At 36.8% G+C, this 25,776-nt stretch overlaps 1 protein-coding gene across 2 annotated transcripts in view; it reads right to left on the reverse strand.

The window, feature by feature from the left end:
* The window catches only part of LOC128635611 (uncharacterized), a 119,499-nt gene that overhangs the window by 3,543 nt on the left and 90,180 nt on the right, over positions 1-25,776 (reverse strand). For both annotated transcript variants that reach the window (XM_053688674.1, XM_053688675.1), the window contains exons 4-6: positions 22,137-22,900; positions 8,570-13,926; positions 6,171-6,339 (exon numbers count right to left, since the gene is read on the reverse strand). In XM_053688674.1, coding sequence (XP_053544649.1) covers positions 6,171-6,339; positions 8,570-13,926; positions 22,137-22,900 — 6,290 coding nt within the window. The remainder of the gene's footprint in view (positions 1-6,170; positions 6,340-8,569; positions 13,927-22,136; positions 22,901-25,776) is intronic.

Here is a 25,776-nt window from a genome sequence, read left to right on the forward strand (position 1 = left end):
TACCAAAGCTAAGTGCATTTGTTGTAAAATTGTAGAAATTATTCCACCGAATGTCATTTGTAATAGTTGTCATGATAAACTTTTACATGCAGATAGTGTATCCATCAGTAATAGTACATTGCCAGTTGCAGTTCTTTCAACTTCTAATGTGCATGATATACCTGTAAATTTTAAAGAATTTGTTTCTGATTCTATTATGAAGGCTTTGTCTGCATTTCCACTTTCTAATAAATGTAAAAGGTCTTTTAAAACTTCTCATTTAGCTGATGAAATTTCAAATGACCAACAACATAATAATTTATCCTCTTCTGATGAGGATCTATCTGAAACAGAAGATCCTTCCTCAGATATTAACACTGACAAATCTACTTATTTATTTTAAATAGAGTATATGCGTTCTTTATTAAAAGAAGTTTTAATTACTTTGGATATTGAGGTAACCAGTCCTATTGACGTTCAGTCTAATAAACATTTAAATGCTGTTTTTAAACCTCCTGTGGTTTCCCCAGGTGTTTTTCCCATCCCTGATGCTATTTCTGATATGATTTCTAGGGAATGGAATAAGCCAGGTACTTCCTTTATTCCTTCTTCAAGGTTTAAGAGATTGTATCCTTTACCAGCAAAATCTATAGAGTTTTGGGAAACGATCCCCAAAGTTGATGGGGCTATTTCTACTCTTGCTAAACGTACCACTATTCCTATGGAAGATAGTACTTCCTTTAAGGATCCTTTAGATAGGAAGCTTGAATCTTATCTAAGGAAGGCCTATTTATATTCAGGTCATCTTCTCAGACCTGCTATTTCTTTGGGTGATGTTGCGGCTGCATCAACTTTCTGGTTGGAAAATTTAGCGCAACGTGAATTGAATTTTGACATATCTAGCATTGTTCGCTTACAGCAACATGCTAATCATTTTATTTGTGATGCCATTTTTTATATTATCAAAATTGATGTAAGATCCATATCTTTAGCTGTATTAGCTAGAAGAGCTTTGTGGCTTAAATCTTGGAATGCTGATATGACATCTAAATCTAGATTACTATCTCTTTCTTTCCAAGGTAATAATTTATTTGGTTCTCAGTTGGATTCTATTATTTCAACTATCACTGGAGGAAAAGGAGTTTTTTTGCCTCAGGATAAAAAACCTAAGGGTAAATCTAAGGCTTCTAACCGTTTTCGTTCCTTTCGTCAGAATAAGGAACAAAAACTCAATCCTCCTCCCAAGGAATCTGCTTCCAGTTGGAAGCCTTCCTCAAATTGGAATAAATCCAAGCCATTTAGGAAACCAAAGTCTGCCCCTAAGTCCGCATGAAGGTGCGGCCCTCATTCCAGCTCAGCTGGTAGGGGGCAGATTAAGGTTTATCAAGGATTTTTGGATAAAATCAGTCCAAAATCATTGGATTCAGAGCATTGTCTCTCAAGGGTATCGAATAGGATTCAAAGTAAGACCTCCTGTGAGAAGATTTTTTCTCTCACACATCCCTGTAAATCCAGTAAAAGCTCAGGCTTTTCTGAAGTGTGTTTCAGACCTGGAGTCTTCAGGGGTAATAATGCCAGTTCCTCTTCAGGAACAAGGTGTGGGGTTTTATTCAAGCCTATTCATTGTACCAAAGAAAGAAAATTTGTTCAGACCAGTTCTGGATCTGAAAATTTTGAATAGTTATGTAAGAGTACCAACTTTCAAGATGGTGACTATAAGGACTATTCTGCCTTTTGCTCAGCAAGGACATTATATGTCCACAATAGACTTGCAGGATGCATACCTTCATATTCCAATTCACCCAGAACACTATCAGTTTCTGAGATTCTCTTTTCTAGACAAGCATTACCAATTTGTTGCTCTTCCATTTGGCCTAGCAACAGCTCCAAGAATCTTTTCAAAGGTTCTGGGTGCCCTACTATCTATAATCAGAGAACAGGGTATTGCGGTGTTTCCTTTTTTGGAAAATATATTGGTACTAGCTCAGTCTTTACATACTGCAGAATCTCACACGAATCAACTAGTGTTGTTTCTTCGGAAACATGGTTGGAGGATCAATTTACCAAAAAGTTTCTTGATTCCTCAGACAAGGGTCACCTTTTTAAGTTTCCAGATAGATTCAGTGTCCATGACTCTGTCTCTAACAGATAAGAGACGTTTAAAATTGGTCGCAGCATGCCAGCACCTTCAGTCTCAGTCATTCCCTTCAGTGGCTATGTGCATGGAAGTTTTAGGTCTCATGACTGCAGCATCGGACGCGATCCCCTTTGCTCGTTTTCATATGAGACCTCTACAGCTTTGCATGCTGAATCAATGGTGCAGGGATTATACAAAGATATCACAATTAATATCCTTGAATCCCAATGTACGACACTCTCTGACATGGTGGATAGATCACCATCGTTTGGTTCAAGGGGCCTCTTTTGTTCGGCCAACCTGGACTGTGATCTCAACAGATGCGAGTCTTTCAGGTTGGGGAGCTGTTTGGGGAGCTCTGACAGCACAAGGGGTTTGGAAATCTCAAGAGTCGAGATTACCAATAAATATTTTAGAACTCCGTGCAATTCTCAGGGCTCTTCAGTCTTGGCCTCTGCTAAAGAGAGAATGGTTCATTTGTTTTCAGACAGACAATATCACAACCGTGGCTTATGTCAATCATCAGGGTGGGACTCACAGTCCCCAAGCTATGAAAGAAGTATCTCGGATACTTGCTTGGGTGGAATCCAGCTCCTGTCTAATCTCTGCAGTGCATATCCCAGGTGTAGACAATTGGGAGGCGGATTATCTCAGCTGCCAGACTTTACATCCAGGGGAGTGGTCTCTCCATCCAGATGTGTTTTCTCAGATTGTTCAGATGTGGGGTCTTCCAGAGATATATCTCATGGCCTCTCATCTAAACAAGAAACTTCCCAGATACCTGTCCAGGTCCAGGGATGTTCAGGCGGAAGCAGTGGATGCACTGAAACTTCCTTGGTGTTATGATCCTGCTTACATTTTCCCGCCTCTAGTTCTCCTTCCAAGAGTGATCTCCAAAATCATCATGGGACAGTCTTCTGTGTTGCTGGTGGCTCCAGCATGGCCACTCAGGTTTTGGTATGCGGATCTGGTGCGAATGTCCAGTTGCCCGCCTTTGCCACTTCCGTTACGGCCGGACCTACTATCTCAAGGTCTGTTTTTCCATCAGGATCTCAAATCATTAAATTTGAAGGTATGGAAATTGAACGTTTAGTTCTAAGTCATAGAGGTTTCTCTGACTCAGTAATTAATACTATGTTACAAGCTCGTAAATCTGTCTCTAGAAAGATTTATTATAGAGTTTGGAAGACTTACATTTCCTGGTGTTCTTCTCATAAATTCTCCTGGCATTCTTTTAGAATTCCTAGAATTTTACAGTTCCTTCAGGATGGTTTTGATAAGGGTTTGTCTGCAAGTATCTTGAAAGGACAAATCTCCGCTCTCTCTGTCTTATTTCACAGAAAGATTGCTATACTTCCTGATATTCATTGTTTTGTACAGGCTTTAGTTCGTATTAAGCCTGTCATTAAATCAATTTCTCCTCCTTGGAGTCTTAATTTGGTTCTGAAGGCGTTACAGGCTCCTCCATTTGAGCCTATGCATTCTTTGGACATTAAACTACTTTCCTGGAAAGTGTTGTTCCTTTTGGCTATCTCTTCTGCTAGAAGAGTTTCTAAGCTATCTGCTCTTTCTTGTGAGTTTCCTTTTCTAATTTTTCATCAGGATAAGGCAGTTTTGCAGACTTCTTTTTACATAAGGTTGTGAATTCTAACAACATTAGTAGAGAAATTGTTGTCCCTTCTTTATGTCCTAATCCTAAGAATTCTTTGGAGAGATCCTTACATACTTTGGATGTAGTAAGAGCTTTGAAATATTATGTGGAAGCTACGAAAAATTTTAGGAAGACTTCCAGTCTATTTGTTTTATTTTCTGGTCCTAGGAAAGGTCAGAAAGCTTCTGCTATTTCCTTGGCTTCTTGGTTGAAAATTTTTATTCATCAAGTTTATTTGGAGTCAGGTCAAACCCCGCCTCAGAGAATTACAGCTCATTCTACTAGATCAGTCTCCACTTTGTGGGCTTTTAAGAATGAAGCTTCAGTTGATCAGAGTTGCAAAGCAGCAACTTGGTCCTCTTTGCATACATTTACTAAATTCTACCATTTTTATGTATTTGCTTCTTCGGAAGCAGTTTTTGGTAGAAAAGTTCTTCAGGCAGCTGTTTCAGTTTGATTCTTCTGCTTTTGATTTAAGTTTTTTTCTTTCAAATATGAAATAAACTTATTTTTTTGGGTTGTGGACTAATGTTTTCGGCGGAATATGACTGTTTTTATTTTTATTTCCTCCCTCTCTAGTGACTCTTGAGTGGAAGACTCCACATCTTGGGTATTGATATCCCATATATCACTAGCTCATGGACTCTTGCCAATTACATGAAAGAAAACATAATTTATGTAAGAACTTACCTGATAAATTCATTTCTTTCATAATGGCCCACCCTTTTTATGGTGGTTATGATTTTTTTGTATAAAGCACAATTATTACCAAATTCCCTTTGTTGATGCTTTCTACTCCTTTCTTTATCACCCCACTGCTTGGCTATTCGTTAAACTGAATTGTGGGTGTGGTGAGGGGTGTATTTATAGGCATTTTGAGGTTTGGGAAACTTTGCCCCTCCTGGTAGGATTGTATATCCCATATGTCTCTAGCTCATGGACTCTTGCCAATATGAAAGAAATTAATTTATCAGGTAAGTTCTTACATAAATTATGTTTTTTCTTTTCTTTTTTTTACACAGTCAGTTTCTTTTTATGTTTAGTTTGATTTAACATATTGTTTTTTTACCAAAGGAGCACTGTTTAAGATCCCTTTAAATGAACATGAAAGTCAATATTTTTCTGCAAATAAATAAGGCTATTTAAAATGTATCACATTTTTTTTTTTTTTCAAAAGTCATCTTTTTTTTAAAATAATAATTTATATAGCTTGCTTGCAACTTTATTTTTTCTTTCATGATTTAAATAGAGCATACAATAATATAATCTATTATCAAAGGGACTTTGTTGTTATAGAATTGTTTGTTGAAGAGCATACTTGGGTAGTTAGTGTGCATGTGTTTGAAGTCATATCAGGCAGTAATGTTGAAATCATTCTTTTAGAGTGTTATTCATTTTGAGCACTAGATGGCAGCAGTGTATGCACAATGTGTTACAGCCATTCTTGCTAAACTGAAGCCATTTAAAGGGACACTGAACCCAATTTTTTTCTTTTGTGATTCAGATAGAGCATGCAATTTTAAGCAACTTTCTAATTTACTCCTATTATCAATTTTTCTTCATTCTCTTGCTATCTTTATTTGAAATAAAAGCCATCTAAGCTTTTTTGGGTTAAGAACTCTGGAAAGCACTTTTTGATTGGTGGATGGATTTTTTCCACCAATCAGCAAGGACAACCCAGGTTGTTCACCAAAAATGGGCCGGCATCTAAACTTAGATTCTTGCATTTCAAATAAAGATACCAAGAGAATAAAGAAAATTTGATAAAAGGAGTAAATTAGAAAGTTGCTTAAAAATTCATGCTCTATCTAAATCACAAAAGAAAAAATTTGGGGTCAGTGTCCCTTTAATGGTTCAGACACACGCACACTACCTGCCTACAATACCACAAGAATGAAGCAACTTTCATAATAAAAGTATATTATTAAGTGTTTTTAAAAATTGTGTTTTAACTAAATTATGAAAAAATAATGGGTTTTATGTTCATTAATTGATATTAAACGCACAATTTTTTCTTTCATAATTCAGATAGAGCTTGTGATTTTAAACAAATTTCCACTTTACTTCTATTATGTAATTTGTTTTGTTCTCTTGGTATACTTTGTTGAAAAGCATACATAGGTAGGCATAGGAGCTGCTGATTGGTTGCTGCACATATTTGCTTTATGTTATTGCGTTATCTATCTCCCAGTAGTGCATTGGTGTTTCTTCTGCAAAGGTTAAGATAATGAAGCAAATTAGATAGAAATAAATTAGTAAGTTGTTTAAAATGTTATTCTCTATCTGAATCACAAAATAAAATGTTTGGGCTTCATGTTCATTTAAATTACTTCCATAGATCACAAGAAACCACATATCAGTAAAAACTACCCCTAACTATTCTTTAGGAATTGTTAACTTTACCTTAAGCTCCACCCCTTTCTTTAGAGCCAGCGCTGATTCCTTTATGTCCATATCATTCTTGCTTATAGCCTTGCTCACAGCTTGGTACAGCCCCAGTTCCCCATAATCAGTTGCAGGTGACACTGTTCCATCTGACTCCACATAGCTGAACTTGAGCTTCCCATTGGTGCTATATCAGGAGATACCATCAATATTAATAATATTAGCTTGCCATTGGTTGTGCTAGATCAGAACATTCCCTCAGTATTAACATTAATAGCTTCCCATTGGTTGTGCTAGATCAGAACATTCCATCAGTATTAACATTAATAGTTTCCCATTGGTTGTGCTAGATCAGAACATTCCCTCAGTATTAACATTAATAGCTTCCCATTGGTTGTGCTAGATCAGAACATTCCATCAGTATTAACATTAATAGCTTCCCATTGGTTGTGCTAGATCAGAACATTCCCTCAGTATTAACATTAATAGCTTCCCATTGGTTGTGCTAGATCAGGCCATTCCATCAGTATTAACATTAATAGCTTCCCATTGGTTGTGCTAGATCAGAACATTCCATCAGTATTAACATTAATAGCTTCCCAATGGCTGTGCTAGATCAGAACATTCCATCAGTATTAACATTAATAGCTTCCCAATAGTTGTGATAGATCAGAACATTCCATCAGTATTAACATTAATAGCTTCCCATTGGTTGTGATAGATCAGAACATTCCATCAGTATTAACATTAATAGCTTCCCATTGGTTGTGCTAGATCAGAACATTCCATCAGTATTAACATTAATAGCTTCCCAATGGTTGTGCTAGAACAGAACATTCCATCAGTATTAACATTAATAGCTTCCCATTGGTTGTACTAGGTCAGAACATTCCATCAGTATAAACATTAATAGCTTCCCATTGGTTGTGATAGATCAGACCATTCCATCAGTATTAACATTAATAGCTTCCCATTGGTTATGCTAGATCAGAACATTCCATCAGTATTAACATTAATAGCTTCCCATTGGTTGTGCTAGATCAGAACATTCCATCAGTATTAACATTAATAGCTTCCCATTGGTTGTGATAGATCAGAACATTCCATCAGTGTTAACATTAATAGCTTCCCATTGGTTGTGATAGATCAGGCCATTCCATCAGTATTAACATTAATAGCTTCCCATTGGTTGTGCTAGATCAGAACATTCCATCAGTATTAACATTAATAGCTTCCCATTGGTTGTGATAGATCAGGCCATTCCATCAGTATTAACATTAATAGCTTCCCATTGGTTGTGCTAGATCAGAACATTCCATCAGTATTAACATTAATAGCTTCCCATTGGTTGTGCTAGAACAGAACATTCCATCTGTATTAACATTAATAGCTTCCCAATGGTTGTGCTAGATCAGAACATTCCATCAGTATTAACATTAATAGCTTCCCATTGGTTATGCTAGATCAGAACATTCCATCAGTATTAACATTAATAGCTTCCCAATGGTTATGCTAGATCAGAACATTCCATATGTCTATGCATTAATACTACAGCTTGTTCTATATTGCTTTTTTTGTAGGTGTTACTTTGTAAATATTCATTAAAAAGACATGATATTCATATGTTAAATTACTTGAAAGTGATTCAGCATATTTTTAAAAAGTTGACTAGAAAATATCACCTAAACATCTCTATGTAAATAAAATGAAGATATTTTATCTCAAAATGTCCTTCGTAATCATATCCCATTTTTAACAGACTTTTAAACAGCCAATCAGGATGCTAGTCCCAGGACTTGCAAGGCAGTAAACATCTGGCATGTGCCTTAGAGTCATGTTATTTCCTGCCTCATTTTAAGGTAGCTCACTATGAAATCTTGTAAGACTTCAGTGAAATCTCATGAGGTTACAATAAAGCAAAATGTGACCTCAGCAATGCTGAAGGTGATTGGCTCCCCCCTGACAAATTGCAGCTTGAAGTAGCTGATGAATAACTGTTCACGGAGCACTTTCTCTTGTTGGCTATAGACATAGAGATGCCCTTATATTATGTCTTTGCATTGTTACAACTGGGTAATAGAACAACAAAAAACAAATCTAGCATAAGGGAAGTGTGAAAAAATTCTAGTATAACCTTTTCACTAAATACAAATAATTGTATTTGCATAAAACATTTTCTCTAAATGTTACACAAAGTACTTTATTGCACAACTAATTAATTAGTAACAGTTAAATAAATTATTCCCCACCCTCTAGGTTTCAAATGACTTAATTTCATTTTATTTTAAAATCAGGGCTAACAGCCTTTTACACATATCTCTGTTTCCGCGCTTGAAATCAAATGACCAATATTGAGATCATTGAGTAAATGCTTATACACACTTTGAGACTATTAGTATAGATGACAACCATCTTACCTCTCTTGCATTTGGATCTGGATGTTCTTTTCTGATGACTGTAATGAAGAATAATGCTCAGTAGATATCTTCTTGCCATCCTTTATTATTGTCAGTATAATCCCTTGGTTGTTGAGCAGTTCACATTTGGTCAGAACTTTGAGCTTTAAATGTATGGCCATGTCATTATTCTCCTGTATATTCTTTATAAATGCACTAATCTTTTCTTTATTGTGGTCCCCTTGATCTGATTTTTCTGAACTTTTAATATCGGTCTGACTTGAAAAGACAAAGAACTTTTTCATTGGGGTTTTCAGTAACCATTCGTTTGCGTTCTTCTTTAGTTCTCCAGTAGCCTCTTGTATAAAAGGGTTTCCCCATTCAGTTTTAACCAAATCTGTTAACTTGGCAGCTATCAAGTCAATAAACTCATCAGAAATACAAGCCGATACTGAATTCTGTAGCTCTTGATTCAACCTCGATACCTCAGGGAACTTTCTCCGATCATCATTTTTGAAGTTCAATGCACCTGGTAGTTTTGTGATTAAGATTGGTATAATTTTGCCATTGATTACCTCCCCAGTGGGTAAAGAATTCAACGTGTCAGCAAGTTTAGTACAAGTTTGTGCAATATGAACACTTAGTTGAATCCCTTTAATTAAGCTGCCATTTGCTTTCATTTCTTTCAATATTGCAATAACAAACTTGCTTGATTTCTGCAACCCTGATACAACTTTTCTAGCAGTTTGGTCCTCATTAACAATCTTTTTAAATGTATGTTTGGTGAAATTTGATACCATTTCCTTTGTTTGATTTTCTATAGTTGGGAATATCTTGTAGTGAGAAGGATTTTCACTTTTTAATGTAAAATCTGGAACCCCATTTTCTACAATAAAAGTGATAAGAGCTTTTTCTAGTTCCGTGTTGCCTTTCACAAAGTCAGTGACTTGCTTCTTGATTGAATTCTTTATTATTTCCTTAAAAACAGCTTCAACTCCTGCGTCAACAGCATAGTCTAAAGCTTTCGAAGCTGCCTGCGTGACTAGTACTTTCCCTGTGGACTTTAGTGTTTCTTTTAGCACCACTTTAGTTGTTTCACTTTTAGCAAATGTTTTAATAGATTGAGATACTGTTTGTACAGATGCTTTTGAAGCAACCGTTTTTACACTCTTGGTTGCTGTTGTCAATATTGCTTTGGTGGAACTTGCAATACTCTTTGCTGCTGATGCAAGACTCCGTGTTCCATTTAACAACTCTTTTCCCGCCTTGAATACAGCCTTTGCTACTTTTTCTGCAACATTGAATCCAGCAGTAACTAGTGATAATGCAATACTAATAGCTTTGGATATAGCCCATTCTGCCCAATCAAAAGCTCCTTTTATCATCCCTTCTGCACCAGAAATCATATCACTGATACCTTCAGAAATGAAGCCCATACCAATCTGAGTAGCTGCGCCAAGGGTTAAGACACAGACTGCAATCCCAGCCAGGACTTGCAAGACACCAAGTATAAAACATATCAGAGCATCTATGCAGAACTTTGGCTTTTTCTTCACTTCAAAGACAAATGATAGCCCATAATCATAAAGTAGAGATAGCTCAGCCGCAACTATATTGCTATAGTTATCTAAGAGACCAAAGATTGCGATCTCTTTGGTTATTGCGTCTTCTTTTTTTGATTTTAAATCTTGTAATTTCTCTATGGACTTATCAATACTATTTACCCAAGCTTTGAGTAAGCCCATTCGTGCTTCAATTTGTAAAGTAAAATTGTTTTTTTCATGATGTGGTGGAAACCCTGTACCATGAGTTATGTATCCAAAAGAGTTTACGTTAGTTGCTTCACAGATATACACATTCATAGTCTTTTTTGCCTCTGTCAATAGGTCTATAGCTTCTTGTTCATAATTTTCCTTTTCAAGATTGATAGTTATAAAAGCACGATTGTAAAGTGAGATGGCACTGTAGACAGGGTCAGTATTTTCTACTTTCCTCCAGTAATCTAAGGCACCATAGTCATTCTCATGATCATTAATGTGTAAGTATGTTCTATCCATGGCTACTTTAATGAAATCGTAAAAATTATTAGATGTCCCCTGTAGAAGATTTTCAGATCTATATGACAGGAGTTTGCTCAGGTCATCCTTCAGGGGCATTAGGTCTTTGTGATTATTAATGTCTTCTTCATGCAACGTTAGCCATATGGCCCAGGTTTCCTTTAGGGCATTAAGAGCAGGTTGATAATCTAATTTATTACTACTGGACAAAGCAGACATGTAGCTATGTGAAGCCTTAATGTTGTAAATGTCAGATTTCTCAACTAAAGAGTAATTGTTCTCAAACTCGTCAAGGAATTTGCAAAAGTGGGTAAAAAGCTCATGACGCATGTCTACTTCCAAAAGCTCATCGTTCTCCATATATAGGATACGCTGATCCTCATACCTCTCCCTCCTGTCCCTGATCATTTCAACTGATTGACCTTTATATGAGGGAGACAGATTTTGCTGATTTAATATCATTTGAACCATTCCTGGATTTCCTTTACGGGATGTGCGCCCAAATATTTGTTTCTCAACCCTCAGGTTAGCAGGCAAATGAGTGAGATAAACAAATAAACCTCCACTACAGTTCACATTGTCAGTGACTTTAATGTCTGTTCCTCTACCACCCAAGTTTGTTGCCAAAATCACATCACCAGAATCAAACACTCGCTTCTCTACATCATGCTTATCGTTCCTTGTATAAAGGGTAATTTTTTCAGGGCTGGAAACTGCATTGAGTTCTATCAGTTTCAACTGGAGTTCTTCTGCTGTTTTGACATCTTCACAAATCACCAGGACAGCTTGACCTTTGATCCATTCTTTTGGACTTGTCCTTTTCTTAATACACTTACATATTTCAGTGATCCATGCCTCTTTGCCTCCTCCAACCTGTATAGTTGGTATTTCAACTTTCTTGGTGTGTCGATGAGTGGGCATGGGATAGCAACTTGTTTTAAAATGTTTTTTCAAAAATATAAATTCACTCTCATCACCAAGGGTTCCAGATACTCCATATACTCCAGAGTTGCAGGAATATCGTTGGAAGAAGTGGACATTGGACATGAAGTTGGTTACATTAGACAATGGTGTTATAGCAAGTTGATGCTTTATCTCAAGGAACTGCTGTAGTCCATCTCCCCAGCGCTTGTTTTTTTCTAGAACTCCTGTTGATTTGAAATCAATAGGAATTATACAGTCACTTTCATGTGAGTCAGACTTTTCTCTGGAATCAATTGTATACTGTCTCCCTTTCTCCATCACTAATGCTCTGAGAGCATTCTCTATGAAGACATTGAGTCTATTCTTTACATATTCTTTTAAAAACCCTGGCAGAAGAATGGCCTTTCCATCACTATCCTTAATATCAGTTGGTTGATAGCTATCAGAATATTTGGTTTTAGAGGAGATTTCCTCTGCAGTTGCATCAATTACATTTTTTTCACTCATCAACATACATGCTTTCCCTTCTTCCAATAGTAACACAGAGATGGTAGGACTATCATTTGTCTCACAGCTAGATTCTGTTAAGGATGCTTTTCCGTTTTTTAACTCATAAAATTTAAATTGCACAGCATCATCTAAGGCTTTTCCAAATATTGTTAAAAGAGCTTTCTGTTGAGATGGTCCTAGTTTTTTAAGTAGCTTTCCCACGGGATTGTTTTCTACACCTTTAGTGGCAGATTCTGATGAATTATTTTTTTCTGATTTTATTATCTCCAAATCCTCTTCTCCAAGGAATCCTTCTTGCACAGCACAAATTAGAATTTCATCAGGAGTGAAATTTTCAGATGTTTGTTGCCCCAGTACAGCATCTGTTATTAACTTATGGAAATATTGTATTCCAGATGTCCAGAAAATGTCACCTGTCTCTGCCTCTTCAATTCTCTGGCAGAAACACACTCGTGCCCATATTGCAGTTAGTAACTGATCTAAGTGGCGCATGCCAGTGGCATCATGAGAGAGGAAAGTGATCTGAACGCCATTGTCTAGAGTCATATAATCCACTTCATCTACCAGTGCAATGTCAAATTTACGGTTGCCTCTAGTTGTTTTTTTTTCAAATTCCTGTCTAAGGATGTCTGCTGCAAAGGCATCTACGGTTCCATACACAACATCACATTTATAAGCATCTTGGAGGAGTTTATTTCTATCCCTATAGTCAGAACATTCGTCTATACCTTTGGGAGGAATCACACTACAAGTTACATCAAACATGTCATACAATTTCTTCCATTCTTCCTGGTCACGACGGGCTAGTACTGGGTTGCTGGTGATTATATCCACAGTTTTTCCTCTAATGGCCTGTATTAAAGCAAACATTGCCACTATTGTAGATTTCCCTTCCCCTGTAGCAATCTCCAAAAGGCAGCTCTTGGTGTCTGGTGTCTTGAACAAGAGAAGTGTTAACAGAGAAGCAAGTTGGGTGGCACGTGGAAAGTAGCCTTTTCTACTTTTTGAAGTTGTTGTGTCTTCAATAGCAACTGATAAGCCAATCAAAATCTTCACAAGACTTTTGATATTCGGATTTTCTATGTCAATATTTCTTATTTCTTGGATTCCTTCATTCTTCATATTTTCATCTAAATCTATAGATGAGAAATTAGGAAGTAACCTAACTACTTCCTGCAAAACCACTTCAAGAATTCTTAGAAGGTTTTCAGGGTGACCATTAGATCTCATCTCCTCTACAATCGACTTGACATCTTTGTCCCCTTCCATAATTTGCATTTTCAGATACATTGTGGGGTCATTTTCATTAAGCGCAGAGATTGCTTTATTTGCTGATATCATGTAAGTTTGGGCCTCATGCAGGATCCGCTCAACTTTGCATTGAGATATGTTTTTGCTGCCTGCCTCTAGATAGAATTCCAAAGCTTGAGTAGGAGTCCAAATATTATTGAATATGATCTGACTTATGAATTCCTGGTTAAAAGTTGAAAAATTGTTTATTATGCCCTGCATTACATGTTTAGCTATGGTCTTGTTTTTTTTGTAAAGTTTATTTATCATTAGTGACAAGTAGTATGTCTTTGCATCTATTTTACTAATATTTTGGGACATTGGAAAATCAGCTTTTGCTGAGTCAGTTAGACAAACATTAATCATTGCCTTAAGAAGTTTTATATTTTCGCTTAAGGAGAGATTCTCAAAACTGAAAACATCTTCCATATTCGTCAGACAAAACATGGGTAAATTATTTTTCCTGGAATATTCAACTGCAGCTTGATGCTGAAGCGCCATTATTCGCTCTGCAATGTTTCTAGATAACATTATTTCATTTTCCTGAATATTGTAATCTTTCAAGAGTTTATGAAACTTTTCTTCAACATATTTAATCTGAAATATAGAAACAAATGAAAAATGTTATCGTTTTATTTTCATGCTCTACATACCTAACATGAAAAACTTCCTTTCTATTTAAAATAGTTACTTAGTCCATGCCTGTTTTTCATTGGATGCTCTACAGTTTTCCTGGACCTGAAGAAGAGATGTTTAATCTCCCATTATTGAGCTTAAATAGCAGAAATTTCTTAAAGGGACAGCAAAGTCAAAATCAAACTTTCATGATTCAGATAGGGCATGCAATTTTAAACAACTTTGCAATTTATTATCAAATTTGCTTTGTTCTCTTGGTATTTCTTGTTGAAGACATAGGGGCCGAATTATCAAGCTCCGAACGGAGCTTAATGCCCCTTGTTTTCAGCTCGCGGAAACAGAAGAAAATCTAAAGACCGCTGCTCCATAACCTGTCCGCCTATTTTGAGGCTGCGGACAGCAATCAACCCGATCAGATATGATCAGGTTGATTGGCCCCCCCTGCTAGCGGCCGATTGGCCACGAATCTGCAGGGGGCGGCATTGTTCCAGCAGTTCACCAGAACTGCTTGTGCAATGCTGAATGCGGAGAGCGTATGCTGTCCGTATTCAACGATGTCTGTTGGACATGATCAGCTGATTGGATCATGTCGGACAGACATTTGATAAATCGGCTTGCACGTTTCAATAGCAGTCTATGGCAGCAGTGTTTGCTACTATGTATAACATTGCTATAAATAATGTTAAAAACACAGCTGACAAATGGCTAAATTCATGTGCACGCTCCTGAGGTCACCTAGGGTTACTTTTTTACAAACGATACCAAGAGAACTAAGCAAAATTGACATTTGAAAGTTTCAAGCTCTATCCAATCAATTTAAGTTTCATTTTGTGTTTACCGTCCCATTAACACAAATTGTTTCGCTTTTAATCACATTCTTATACATACATTAATTTGTTTATAACTATTCTATATACTAGGATAATATCTTGTGAAATATTCATTAATACTTTCACAAGCTATTAGTACTAACGTAGGGCTAGATTACAAGTGGCACTAATGTTTGCACGCAAGCTATATTATTTTTTCCCCGGCATCTTGCGCACAACAGAAAGAGCATTGGTATTACAAGTTGAAAGTAAATGTGAACGCAACAGCACAATCATGATTTACACTTGGCAGGTTAGCTCGACTTGAAAACTTGCGTAAAGACTAGTAAGTTAAAAATGTTGCACTAAACACAACATAAATACATATGAAATTAAAATTACACTCATATTAACACTATCCAATAAAAATTATATAAATAAAAAATAAAAAAGCTAAGGGCTAAAACATATATATATATATATTAGTTCTAGACTTCAATAGAATCCGGAACTACGTTAATAACATAATAAACCTTAGGAATGATTTATTGTTCTGTATTTTAATAAATAAAGGTTATGCACTACTATGGGACCTATGGGTTTATGCTTTCCACTAAGGTTGCCATAGTGATTGGTTTGAGCACAATTTGCACGGAGGGAGGGACTTCTGGGTTCAAAAGTTTGTGTTTCTATATTGTTCTTGTTCGTTTGAGGAAGGGGAGCACTTCCCCAAAATATTACCACATTAAACTTTTTAGTTTTTCCTTAATTGTACTATTCAGAGAGTGTGGTCTTTTTAAATTTATTTATATATATATATATATATATATTAGAGATGAGTAAAAAAAAAAAAGTCATACCGAATATTCAAGGAAATTAATTTCCCAAAATATTTGTTGCCTGCACTAATAGGTTTTCTTTTTTTGTTTAAAACAAAACAAAAATTGAATTTTAGTTGAACATTTACATTAGTTTTCGTTAAAACAAATGTAAATGTATCAAAACTACAGGTGTAAAGTTCACCTGTAGCTATATACTTACCGTAACACACTCTGGAGAGCTTGCTAACCTGAGCCTCTTCTTGTCAGAGCCGCGGCCGCGCTAACAGAAGGCTTAGAAGTTTGGCACCCAGGACACTAACGTTAGTATAGTTCCTGGGTGCCAAGTGCACTAAGCCTCCTGTTAATGAGAGAATACAACACATTCATCTGTGTATGTTAACCATACTTCAATCAGAATTACCAAAATACATATGAAATTCAGGAAGGGCTTCCAACACCGCGTATCAAGTTAAATGCTTTTTTTAGTATATACTACTGGTGTAAGCCTATATCTATTCTAAGTATAACACACTCTGTGCAAAATACATTCACAGTAATCAAATTCAATGTAATATATACATCATAGTTAGCATCCGTGTTACAATAGGTGTTGCAGGTATAACATCTTGTATCGTTTAATAACCAACACACTGATCTCACGGAGATAGATAGCACACAGCTTAAAAACAGCTTCCTGCTCACGGTACCGGCCCCACTTTGCGGGATAGCGATCTCCTATGTGTTGTCACGCCAACACTGGTTCGGGAGAACGCAGCTAAGCAGAGGTGATCATTGTCTCCTGGCCGTTTCCCATACGCCAAACAAAGGTAAACGGACAGTATAGAGGAAACCCCAGGCGCCAAAACCAACCGGAGGCAAGGGATACGACAATGTGCAGAGGAATATAATAGATATTGGGTAAAATCAGAAATGACAAAATTTATTAGTACAACATAAATAAAAACTCATGGATCCATGCTACAAACAAATAATGCAATGTGAAAATCAATAACAATATAAAAATGAATGACAATATAAACCAATGCAATAATAGGGTAAAAACAATGCAATATGAGATAAAAACAGTGTCATATAAGAATGGGTTGATGATTAGAACTCTCTGGTGAAGTTCAACCACCTACGCTAAATAAGTAAATGCTAAACAATGTCCATAAAAAACAGTGACGTGCAGTCACGTCAGAGGCTGGTGAGGCAGTGGCAGGATACGCCTTCATTCTTTAGATATCCTTTGTTGAAGAAATAGCAATGCACCTGGGTGAGCCAATCACATGAGGTATCTATGTGCAGCCACCAATCAGCAGCTACTGAGCATATTTAGATATTTTTAACAAAGGACATCAAAAGAATGAAGAAAATTAGATATTAGATGTAAATTGGAAAGTTATTTAAATTTGCATATGGGTTTCATATGGGTTTCATGTCCCTTTAAATGGTGTCTTGGAAAACTGGTCAACTTAGTAAATATCTGATTTTAGTCTAAAAGGATTGTAACAGAAACTCTTGCCAGATAACACAATGCTTGCTCTGATTATGAGATCTAGAAATCCATGCCCATTAAAATATGTTTAAAACATACATTTTACTTTAATGCTGCAAATTATGCTTATAGATTATTTCATTACATAAGGGATGAGAGAGTCAGAGGGGGAGGAAGAGAGACAGAGAGAGAAAGAGACCATGGGGGAGAACAACACATAAGGAGAGAGATGGCTAGATATATATAGAGACACACACACACACACACAAGGGGGGGGGAGAGAGGGACCACTGCATTTTAAAGTAATAAAAAGCAGAACTACAGAGAGTTCAGTAAGTAAGACTATACATTAGTACAGAGGCAAGCTGCTAAGTTAGTGGGTGTAAAGTTTGAGTAAACAAAATACATAAACGATCCTTTGCTCTAAAAGAGTAAAAAAAACACTAAACCACATTCATTAAATGATCATTTTCACTAACAGAATCCCTTTCTGTAAAATCTTACTTTAATAAGATGTGGGTGAAACACTGCTCTCTTTGCCTCTCTCCTGCTCTGTAAGGATTCAGGAAGTGACAGTGGCACATTCCACTGCACTTAGAGGGGAAGAACAGAACTCTCTTTTTCACTTTAGCAAAGCTAGCAGCTTCACAGGACAGCAACAAAATATATGAAAGTTGTTTTTTTCCGTTTTTGATTTGTTTTATATGATTTAACATCCAGCCCCAACCCTAAGTTCCACTTACTAATGCCTCTCACTGGATTGGTTCAGCCCAAATAGGACTGCCTCAAATAAGCAGTTAATGGGCCATGCAATGATCTTAACCACTTGCATCCAGTAGATGGCGCAGCATGTTGTGTAATGGTGGGCAGACCTGCTTGTGCCAATTTTTTTTTTAAAGCCAATAAAAAAAAATATATTTTTGCCCATATGAGAGGTGAAGCACTGCCTCACCTGCCTCTAGTGACTGCACATCACTGATAAAAAATATCCTAAAAAATATCTAGTGGTGACTTAGTCCATCCTAGTACAAAGTGCAAAAAAATGCTGTAATGTAAAGTGTCCAAATTGTCTCCAATTAGTCCTCAGTAAAGAGAAAGGGATTCCTCAGTGAAAAAATACTCAGTGAAAAAATATATCCTCAATGAGACAATTTGGACACTTTACATTACAGCATTTTTTGCACTTTGTACTAGGATGGACTAAGTCACCACTAGATATTTTTTAGGATATTTTTTATGGACATTGTTTAGCATTTACTTATTTAGCGTAGGTGGTTGAACTTCACCAGAGAGTTCTAATCATCAACCCATTCTTATATGACACTGTTTTTATTTCATATTGCATTGTTTTTATCCTATTATTGCATTGGTTTATATTGTCATTCATTTTTATATTGTTATTGATTTTCACATTGCATTATTTGTTTGTAGCATGGATCCATGAGTTTTTATTTATGTTGTACTAATAAATTTTGTCATTTCTGATTTTACCCAATATCTATTATATTCCTCTGCACATTGTCGTATCCCTTGCCTCTGGTTGGTTTGGCGCCTGGGGTTTCCTCTATACTGCTTGACAACCCCTTTGGTGGTTACTAGGTACCACCATCCCAGGCAAAAAGGGTTTTTCAGCTGGCGCTGGTCCATATCTCTTTACAAAAGGTAAACGGACAACAAGGACTGAAGAATTACAATTCAAGACGTGCAAGGTCTCTCCCAAAATGTGGGTCATAGGATGTGTACCTAGTCCAGTCTGAGAGTCCAGTCCCCTTTCATGTTTTGTATATGTCAAGGGTGATTATATAAGCCTGTGCACACTTGACTTGTTCCCACTTTGTTTGATTGAGAGCTTGCATTTGTATGGCTGTATTAGGGACCCAGGTTTTGGAAGAGACTTTGACGTAGTACCTTGTCTTGTCCCATTTGGCCAGATGCAGTAACTTACTTCCATTTTTGCTTTTAATCTTAGCTGAGAGCTTGCAATATATCCCCTGTGTGATATATATATATATATATATATCTATATATATATCAATATATTTAACAATAAATAGAACATATTATTGTGTGTGAAGAACATTGGAATGTAAAATATGCAATATTACCTTCAGAAATAGGGCTCTTGAAAAAACACGATCGGGTTAGCATAAAAGGTTAGGTGAACCCCGAATTGTGAAGGTAACTTTTAATGTGCGTCAAGTTTTACTTTCATCTTGTAATATGTGCGCTCAACTTCTAATCCATCCCATAACGTCTTACCAGCTATCACACTCTGATATGATGGTTAGCTCTCTTATTTAATAAATAGAGATGGAAATAAAAAATTAAATTAAAATCAAATTAACTTCTCTTGTTGTCCTTTGATAAAATGTAGCTCTTTTCTATAAAGCATGCGTAGGTAAGCCCAAACGGCATTTAAAACATAGGGAAATACATTGTTGCAATCACTGCCACCATATAGTGCTCACAACACGTGCACGCTTCTAAGCCTACCTAAGTATTCTCTCAAGGAAATTAGCAATGTTTAAAAAAAAAAATGACAAACTAACACCTAGATTACAAGTCTTGCATTAGGGTTAAAAAGCAGCATTGGCTGGTCCCAACGCTGCTTTTTATCGCCCGCTGGTATTACGAGTCTTGAAATGACAGGCTCACCGCTCACTTTTTTGGCCAGACTCGGAAATACCGCAAATCCACTTACGTCAATTGCGTATCCTCTTTTTCAATGGGACTTACATAGCACCGTTATTACGAGTCTGCCAAAAAGTGAGCGGTAGACCCTCTCCTGTCAAGACTGGTACCGCATTTTAAAGTCAGTAGTTAAGAGTTTTATACTACAACGCCGTAGCATAAAGCGCTTAAAGGGACACTGTACACAAAAAAATTATTTTGTGATTCAGATTGAGCATGAAATTTTAAGCAGCTTTCTAATTTACTCCTATTATCAAATTTTCTTCATTCTCTTGGTATCTTTATTTGAAATGCAAGAATGTAAGTTTAGATGCCGGCCCATTTTTGGTGAACAACCTGGGTTGTCCTTGCTGATTGGTGGATAAATTCATCCACCAATAAAAAAGTGCTGTCCAGAGTACTGAAACCAAAAAAAAAGCTTAGATGCCTTCTTTTTCAAATAATGATAGCAAGAGAATGAAGAAAAATTGATAATAGGAGTAAATTAGTTGCTTAAAATTGCATGCTCTTTCTGAATTACAATTGCCCCAAAGTAATCAGCTCTTTTACCTGTAAAAAAACAGGTGGGGGTTGTAATTTGTTTTTTTACAGGTAAAAGAGCTGATTACTTTGGGGCAATGCCCGCAAAAAGCCCTTTTAAGGGTTATTTGTAATTTAGTGTAGGGTAGGGCTTTTTTTTTATTTTGGTAGGCTTTTTTATTTTGTTAGGGGGATTAGAGTAGGTGTAATTAGTTTAAAAATCTTGTAATTATTTTATTATTTTCTGTAATTTAGTGTTTTTTTCCATACTTTTGATAATATTTTTAATTGTAATTAATTGTATTTAATTTAGGTAATTAATTTAATTATAGTGTAATGTTAGGTGTAATTGTAACTTAGGTTAGGTTTTATTTTACAGGTAAATTTGTCTTTATTTTAACTAGGTAGTTATTAAATAGTTAATAACTATTTAATAACTATTGTACCTAGTTAAAATAAATGCAAACTTGCCTGTAAAATAAAAATAAATCCTAAGCTAGCTACAATGTAACTATTAGTTATATTGTAGCTATCTTATGGTTTATTTTATAGGTAAGTATTTAGTTTTAAATAGGAAATATTTAGGTAATTGTAGTAATTTTATTTAGATGTATTGTAATTATATTTAAGTAGGGGGTTTAGGGTTAGACTTAGGTTTAGGGGTTAATAACTTTATTATAGTGGTGGCAACGTTGTGGGCGGCAGATTAGGGGTTAATAAATGTAGTTAGGTTGCGGCGACATTGGGGGCTGCAGATTAGGGGTTAATTAATATAATGTAGGGTTCGGTGATGTTGGGGGCAGCAGATTAGGGGTTCATAACTATAATGTAGGTGGCGGCGGTGTCCGGAGTGGCAGATTAGAGGTTAATAATATAATGCAGGTGTCGGCGATGTCGGGGGCGGCAGATTAGGGGTTAATAAGTGTAAGATTAGGGGTGTTTAGACTCGGGGTTCATGTTAGGGTGTTAGGTGTAGACATAAATTGTATTTCCCCATAGGAATCAATGGGGCTGCGTTAGGAGCTGAACGCTGCTTTTTTGCAGGTGTTAGGTTTTTTTTCAGCGGGCTCTCCCCCATTGATTCCTATGGGGAAATTGTGCACGTTTTAACTGCTCACCGCTAACGTAAGCAGCACTGGTATTGAGGTGAGATGTGGAGCTAAAATTTGCTCTTCACTAATTTTTTACGGCTAACGCCGGGTTTCTAAAATCCCTTAATACTAGCGCTGTCTGCAAGTGAGCGGTGAGCATAAACTGCTCATTAGCACCGCACCCCTGTTAACGCAAAACTCGTAATCTAGGTGTAAAATAGGTACATTTTATAAAAAGAAATTAAAGGGACACTGAACCCAAAAATTTTCTTTTGTGATTTAGATAGAGCATGAAATTTTAAGCAACTTTCTAATTTACTCCTATTATCAAATTTTCTTTATTCTCTTGGTATCTTTATTTGAAATGCAAGAATGTAAGTTTAGATGCCGGCCCATTTTTGGTGAACAAGCTGGGTTGTCCTTACTGATTGGTGGATAAATTCATCCACCAATAAAAAAGTGCTGTCTAGAGGTCTGAATCAAGAAAAAAGCTTAGATGCCTTCCTTTTCAAATAAAGATAGCAAGAGAACGAAGAAAATTTGATAATAGGAGTAAATTAGAAAGTTGCTTAAAATTACATTCTCTATCTGAATCACAAAAGACAATTTTTGGGTTCAGTGTCCCTTTAAGTAATCATTTTAAAAATATGCATTCTATCTAAATAATTAAAGTTTGATTTTGATTTCCATTTACAATTAGCAATTTAGACTCCAGACAACCCTCATGCCTGATAGTCATCACCTCATTGGCCTGGATGGCAAGAGCATCATCGTCTACAACAAAGTTCAAGATTTGGGAGTGCTGTTGGAATTCTGCAACTTGACAACGTTTTGACTGGAGCTTCTCCTTAGTTTCTGCAAGCTTTTTTTCAAGAGACTGTTTTTCTCTTTGGATATCCTCCTGGATCCTTCTCTCTTGTTCTAACCTCACTTGTCTCCTCATCTCTTCTTCTGCCCTCTTCCTCTCTTCTTCTGCCCTTCTCCTCTCCTCCTCCCTCTTCCTCTCTTCTTCTGCCCTCCTCCTCTCCTCCTCCCTCTTTCTCTCTTCTTCTGCCCTCCTTTTCTCCTCCTCCCTCTTCCTCTCTTCTTCTGCCTTCCTCCTCTCTTCCTCGCTCTTCTGCTTTTCTTCTGCCCTCCTCCTCTCCTCCTCCCTCTTCCTCTCTTCTTCTGCCCTTCTCCTCTCCTCCTCCCTCTTCCTCTCTTCTTCTGCCCTCCTCTTCTCCTCCTCCCTCTTCCTCTCTTCTTCTGCCTTCCTCCTCTCTTCCTCGCTCTTCTGCTTTTCTTCTGCCCTCCTCCTCCTCTCCTCCTCCCTCTTCCTCTCTTCTTCTGCCCTCCTCTTCTCCTCCTCCCTCTTCCTCTCTTCTTCTGCCTTCCTCCTCTCTTCCTCGCTCTTCTGCTTTTCTTCTGCCCTCTTCCTTTCTTCCTCCCTCTTTCTTTTTTCTTCTGCTCTCTTTTTTTCTTCTTCTCGTTCTCTTTCCATTCGAATTCTGTCTTCTTCTTGTTTTCCTTTAGATATTTAATATATATATATCATAGTTATAAAGAATTAAACCTATAAATAAATTAAATATTTAGATTGAAAATAAAAAATACATGCAATTTCTTAGTATATAGGTATTGATAACCCTTGATTTCAGGGTTTCATTTTTTCAAATAACAAATGCCATAAATACATATACGTGTCTTATATAGAACTAGACAAAATATAATTTGAGCTATTTTGCTGCATTTAAGAACTATAAGAATTCAGTTTGTGTTTTCTATTACAATGTATTTTACTTTGAATATTAATGTTAATAGTCATTCATATGTTACTACTGATCCCCAAATTGTATTGAAATCCTTTGCTATTAAATCTACCCTTTAGGAGATTCAGTAAACTCTTGCATAAAGCCTTTTTAACCAGATTCCTATCAGAAGATTAAGGGGAAAAAAACTATCATATCAAAGGTGATTTACTATGGACCTGGCATGGAGAGCAATCTCAAAAAATCTTTGGGGCTTTAAATTTACCATTATATTGTAATGCAATTGTCTCTACTTTACATCTAGAACCCTGTATAGCTAGGTAAACAGATCTCAAGCTAAATTTTGCTTTTCTAAAATGCTTTGAGTTACCTTACTGTGTTGATGAAACTTATTAAATAATCTCTCCAGAGTAGATAGCTTTAGACCATTGGGCACAATGGAGCCCATTTATCAAGCTCTGAATGGAGCTTGTGGGTCCGTGTTGCTGGCAAGTCTAAAGACCGCTGCTCCATAACCCTGTCTGCCTGCTCTGAGCAGGCGGAAAGGAATCGCCACAATACAACCCGATCGAGTACGATCGGGTTGATTGACACCTCCCTGCTGGCGGCCGATTGGCTGCGAGTCTGCAGGGGGCGGCGTTGCACCAGCAGCTCTTGTGAGCTGCTGGTGCTATGCTGAATACGGAGAGCATATTGCTCTCCGCATTCAGCGATGTCTGTCGGACCTGATCCGCACTGTCGGATCAGGTCCGACAGACATTTGATAAATAGGCCCCTAAGGCTCTGATATTTATAACCTCTCCGCTCAATTGAGATATTCTAAAATGATCCTCCAGCATTGCAAGATCCCTAGTAGAATTTTCAATAGACAGATTTTGATTTACTTCTCCAAGGGGTGTTCCCTGCATTTCTGTATGTGAAGGAGAGACAAGCCCAGAGCAATATAGCACTGCATGACATGACAGTTCTGCTGGATTTACACCTTGTGCTTTGTTTTTTATATCACTTATATTATATTATATTTAAACTCTGCACTTTCTATTTTGTATTTATTTCTGTATACAGCATTGGAACTGGTATTTTACAAATTCTGATTATAGTACTGACTTAGGCAGAATTCACTGACAGGTAGATTACGAGTTGTGCGTTAGACTTTTAACGCTGAAAAAATGGCCATTTCAGCATTAAAACAGCAACGCAGCCATTACAAGTCTTGTCAGTATAGCTGTACCGTAAGCCTTTTAACATGTAATGCAACGTCAGTCCCGACTTCCATATTGCCATCTGAGAGCAGTACTTATGACATTTATGCAACAAAACGGTTACATAAAACTCATAACTAAAGTGTTACAAAGTACACTAAACACCCATAAACTACCTATTAACCCCTAAACCGAGGTCCTCCTGCATCACAAACACAAAGGCCTAGATTTGGAGTTTGGCGGTAGCCGTGAAAACCAGCGTTAGAGGCTCCTAACGCTGGTTTTAGGCTACCTCCGGTATTTGAAGTCACTCAAAAAAGGGTCTAACGCTCACTTTTCAGCCGCAACTTTTCCATACCGCAGATCCCCTTACGTAAATTGCGTATCCTATCTTTTCAATGGGATCTTTCTAACTCCGGTATTTAGAGTCGTGTCTGAAGTGAGCGTTAGAATTCTAACGACAAAACTCCAGCCGCAGAAAAGTCAGTAGTTAAGAGCTTTCTGGGCTAACACCGGTTCATAAAGCTCTTAACTACTGTACTCTAAAGTACACTAACACCCATAAACTACCTACGTACCCCTAAACCGAGGCCCCCCCACATCGCCACCACTCGATTTAATTTTTTTAACCCCTAATCTGCCGACCGCCACCTACGTTATCCTTATGTACCACTAATCTGCTGCCCCTAACACCGCCGACCCCTATATTATATTTATTAACCCCTAACCTGCCCCCCACAACGTCGCAGCCAGCTACCTACAATAATTAACCCCTAATCTGCCGACCGCAAAGAGCCGCCACCTACATTATAGCTATGTACCCCTAATCTGCTGCCCCTAACACCGCAGACCCCTATATTATATTTATTAACCCCTAATCTGCCCCCCACAACGTCGCCTCCACCTGCCTACACTTATTAACCCCTAATCTGCCTAGCGGACCGCACCGCTATCATAATAAAGTTATTAACCCCTAATCCGCCTCACTAACCCTATAATAAATAGTATTAACCCCTAATCTGCCCTCCCTAACATCGCCGACACCTAACTTCAAGTATTAACCCCTAATCTGCCGACTGGAGCTCACCGCTATTCTAATAAATGTATTAACCCCTAAAGCTAAGTCTAACCCTAACACTAACACCCCCCTAACTTAAATATAATTTAAATCTAACGAAATAAATTAACTCTTATTAAATAAATTATTCCTATTTAAAGCTAAATACTTACCTGTAAAATAAATCCTAATATAGCTACAATATAAATTATAATTATATTATAGCTATTTTAGGATTAATATTTATTTTGTATTTATTTTAACCAGGTACAATAGCTATTAAATAGTTAAGAACTATTTAATAGTTACCTAGTTAAAATAATAACAAAATTACCTGTAAAATAAATCCTAACCTAAGTTACAATTAAACCTAAC

This window comes from Bombina bombina, chromosome 7 (assembly GCF_027579735.1).
Source record: "Bombina bombina isolate aBomBom1 chromosome 7, aBomBom1.pri, whole genome shotgun sequence".
NCBI classification, from domain to species: Eukaryota; Metazoa; Chordata; class Amphibia; order Anura; family Bombinatoridae; genus Bombina; species Bombina bombina.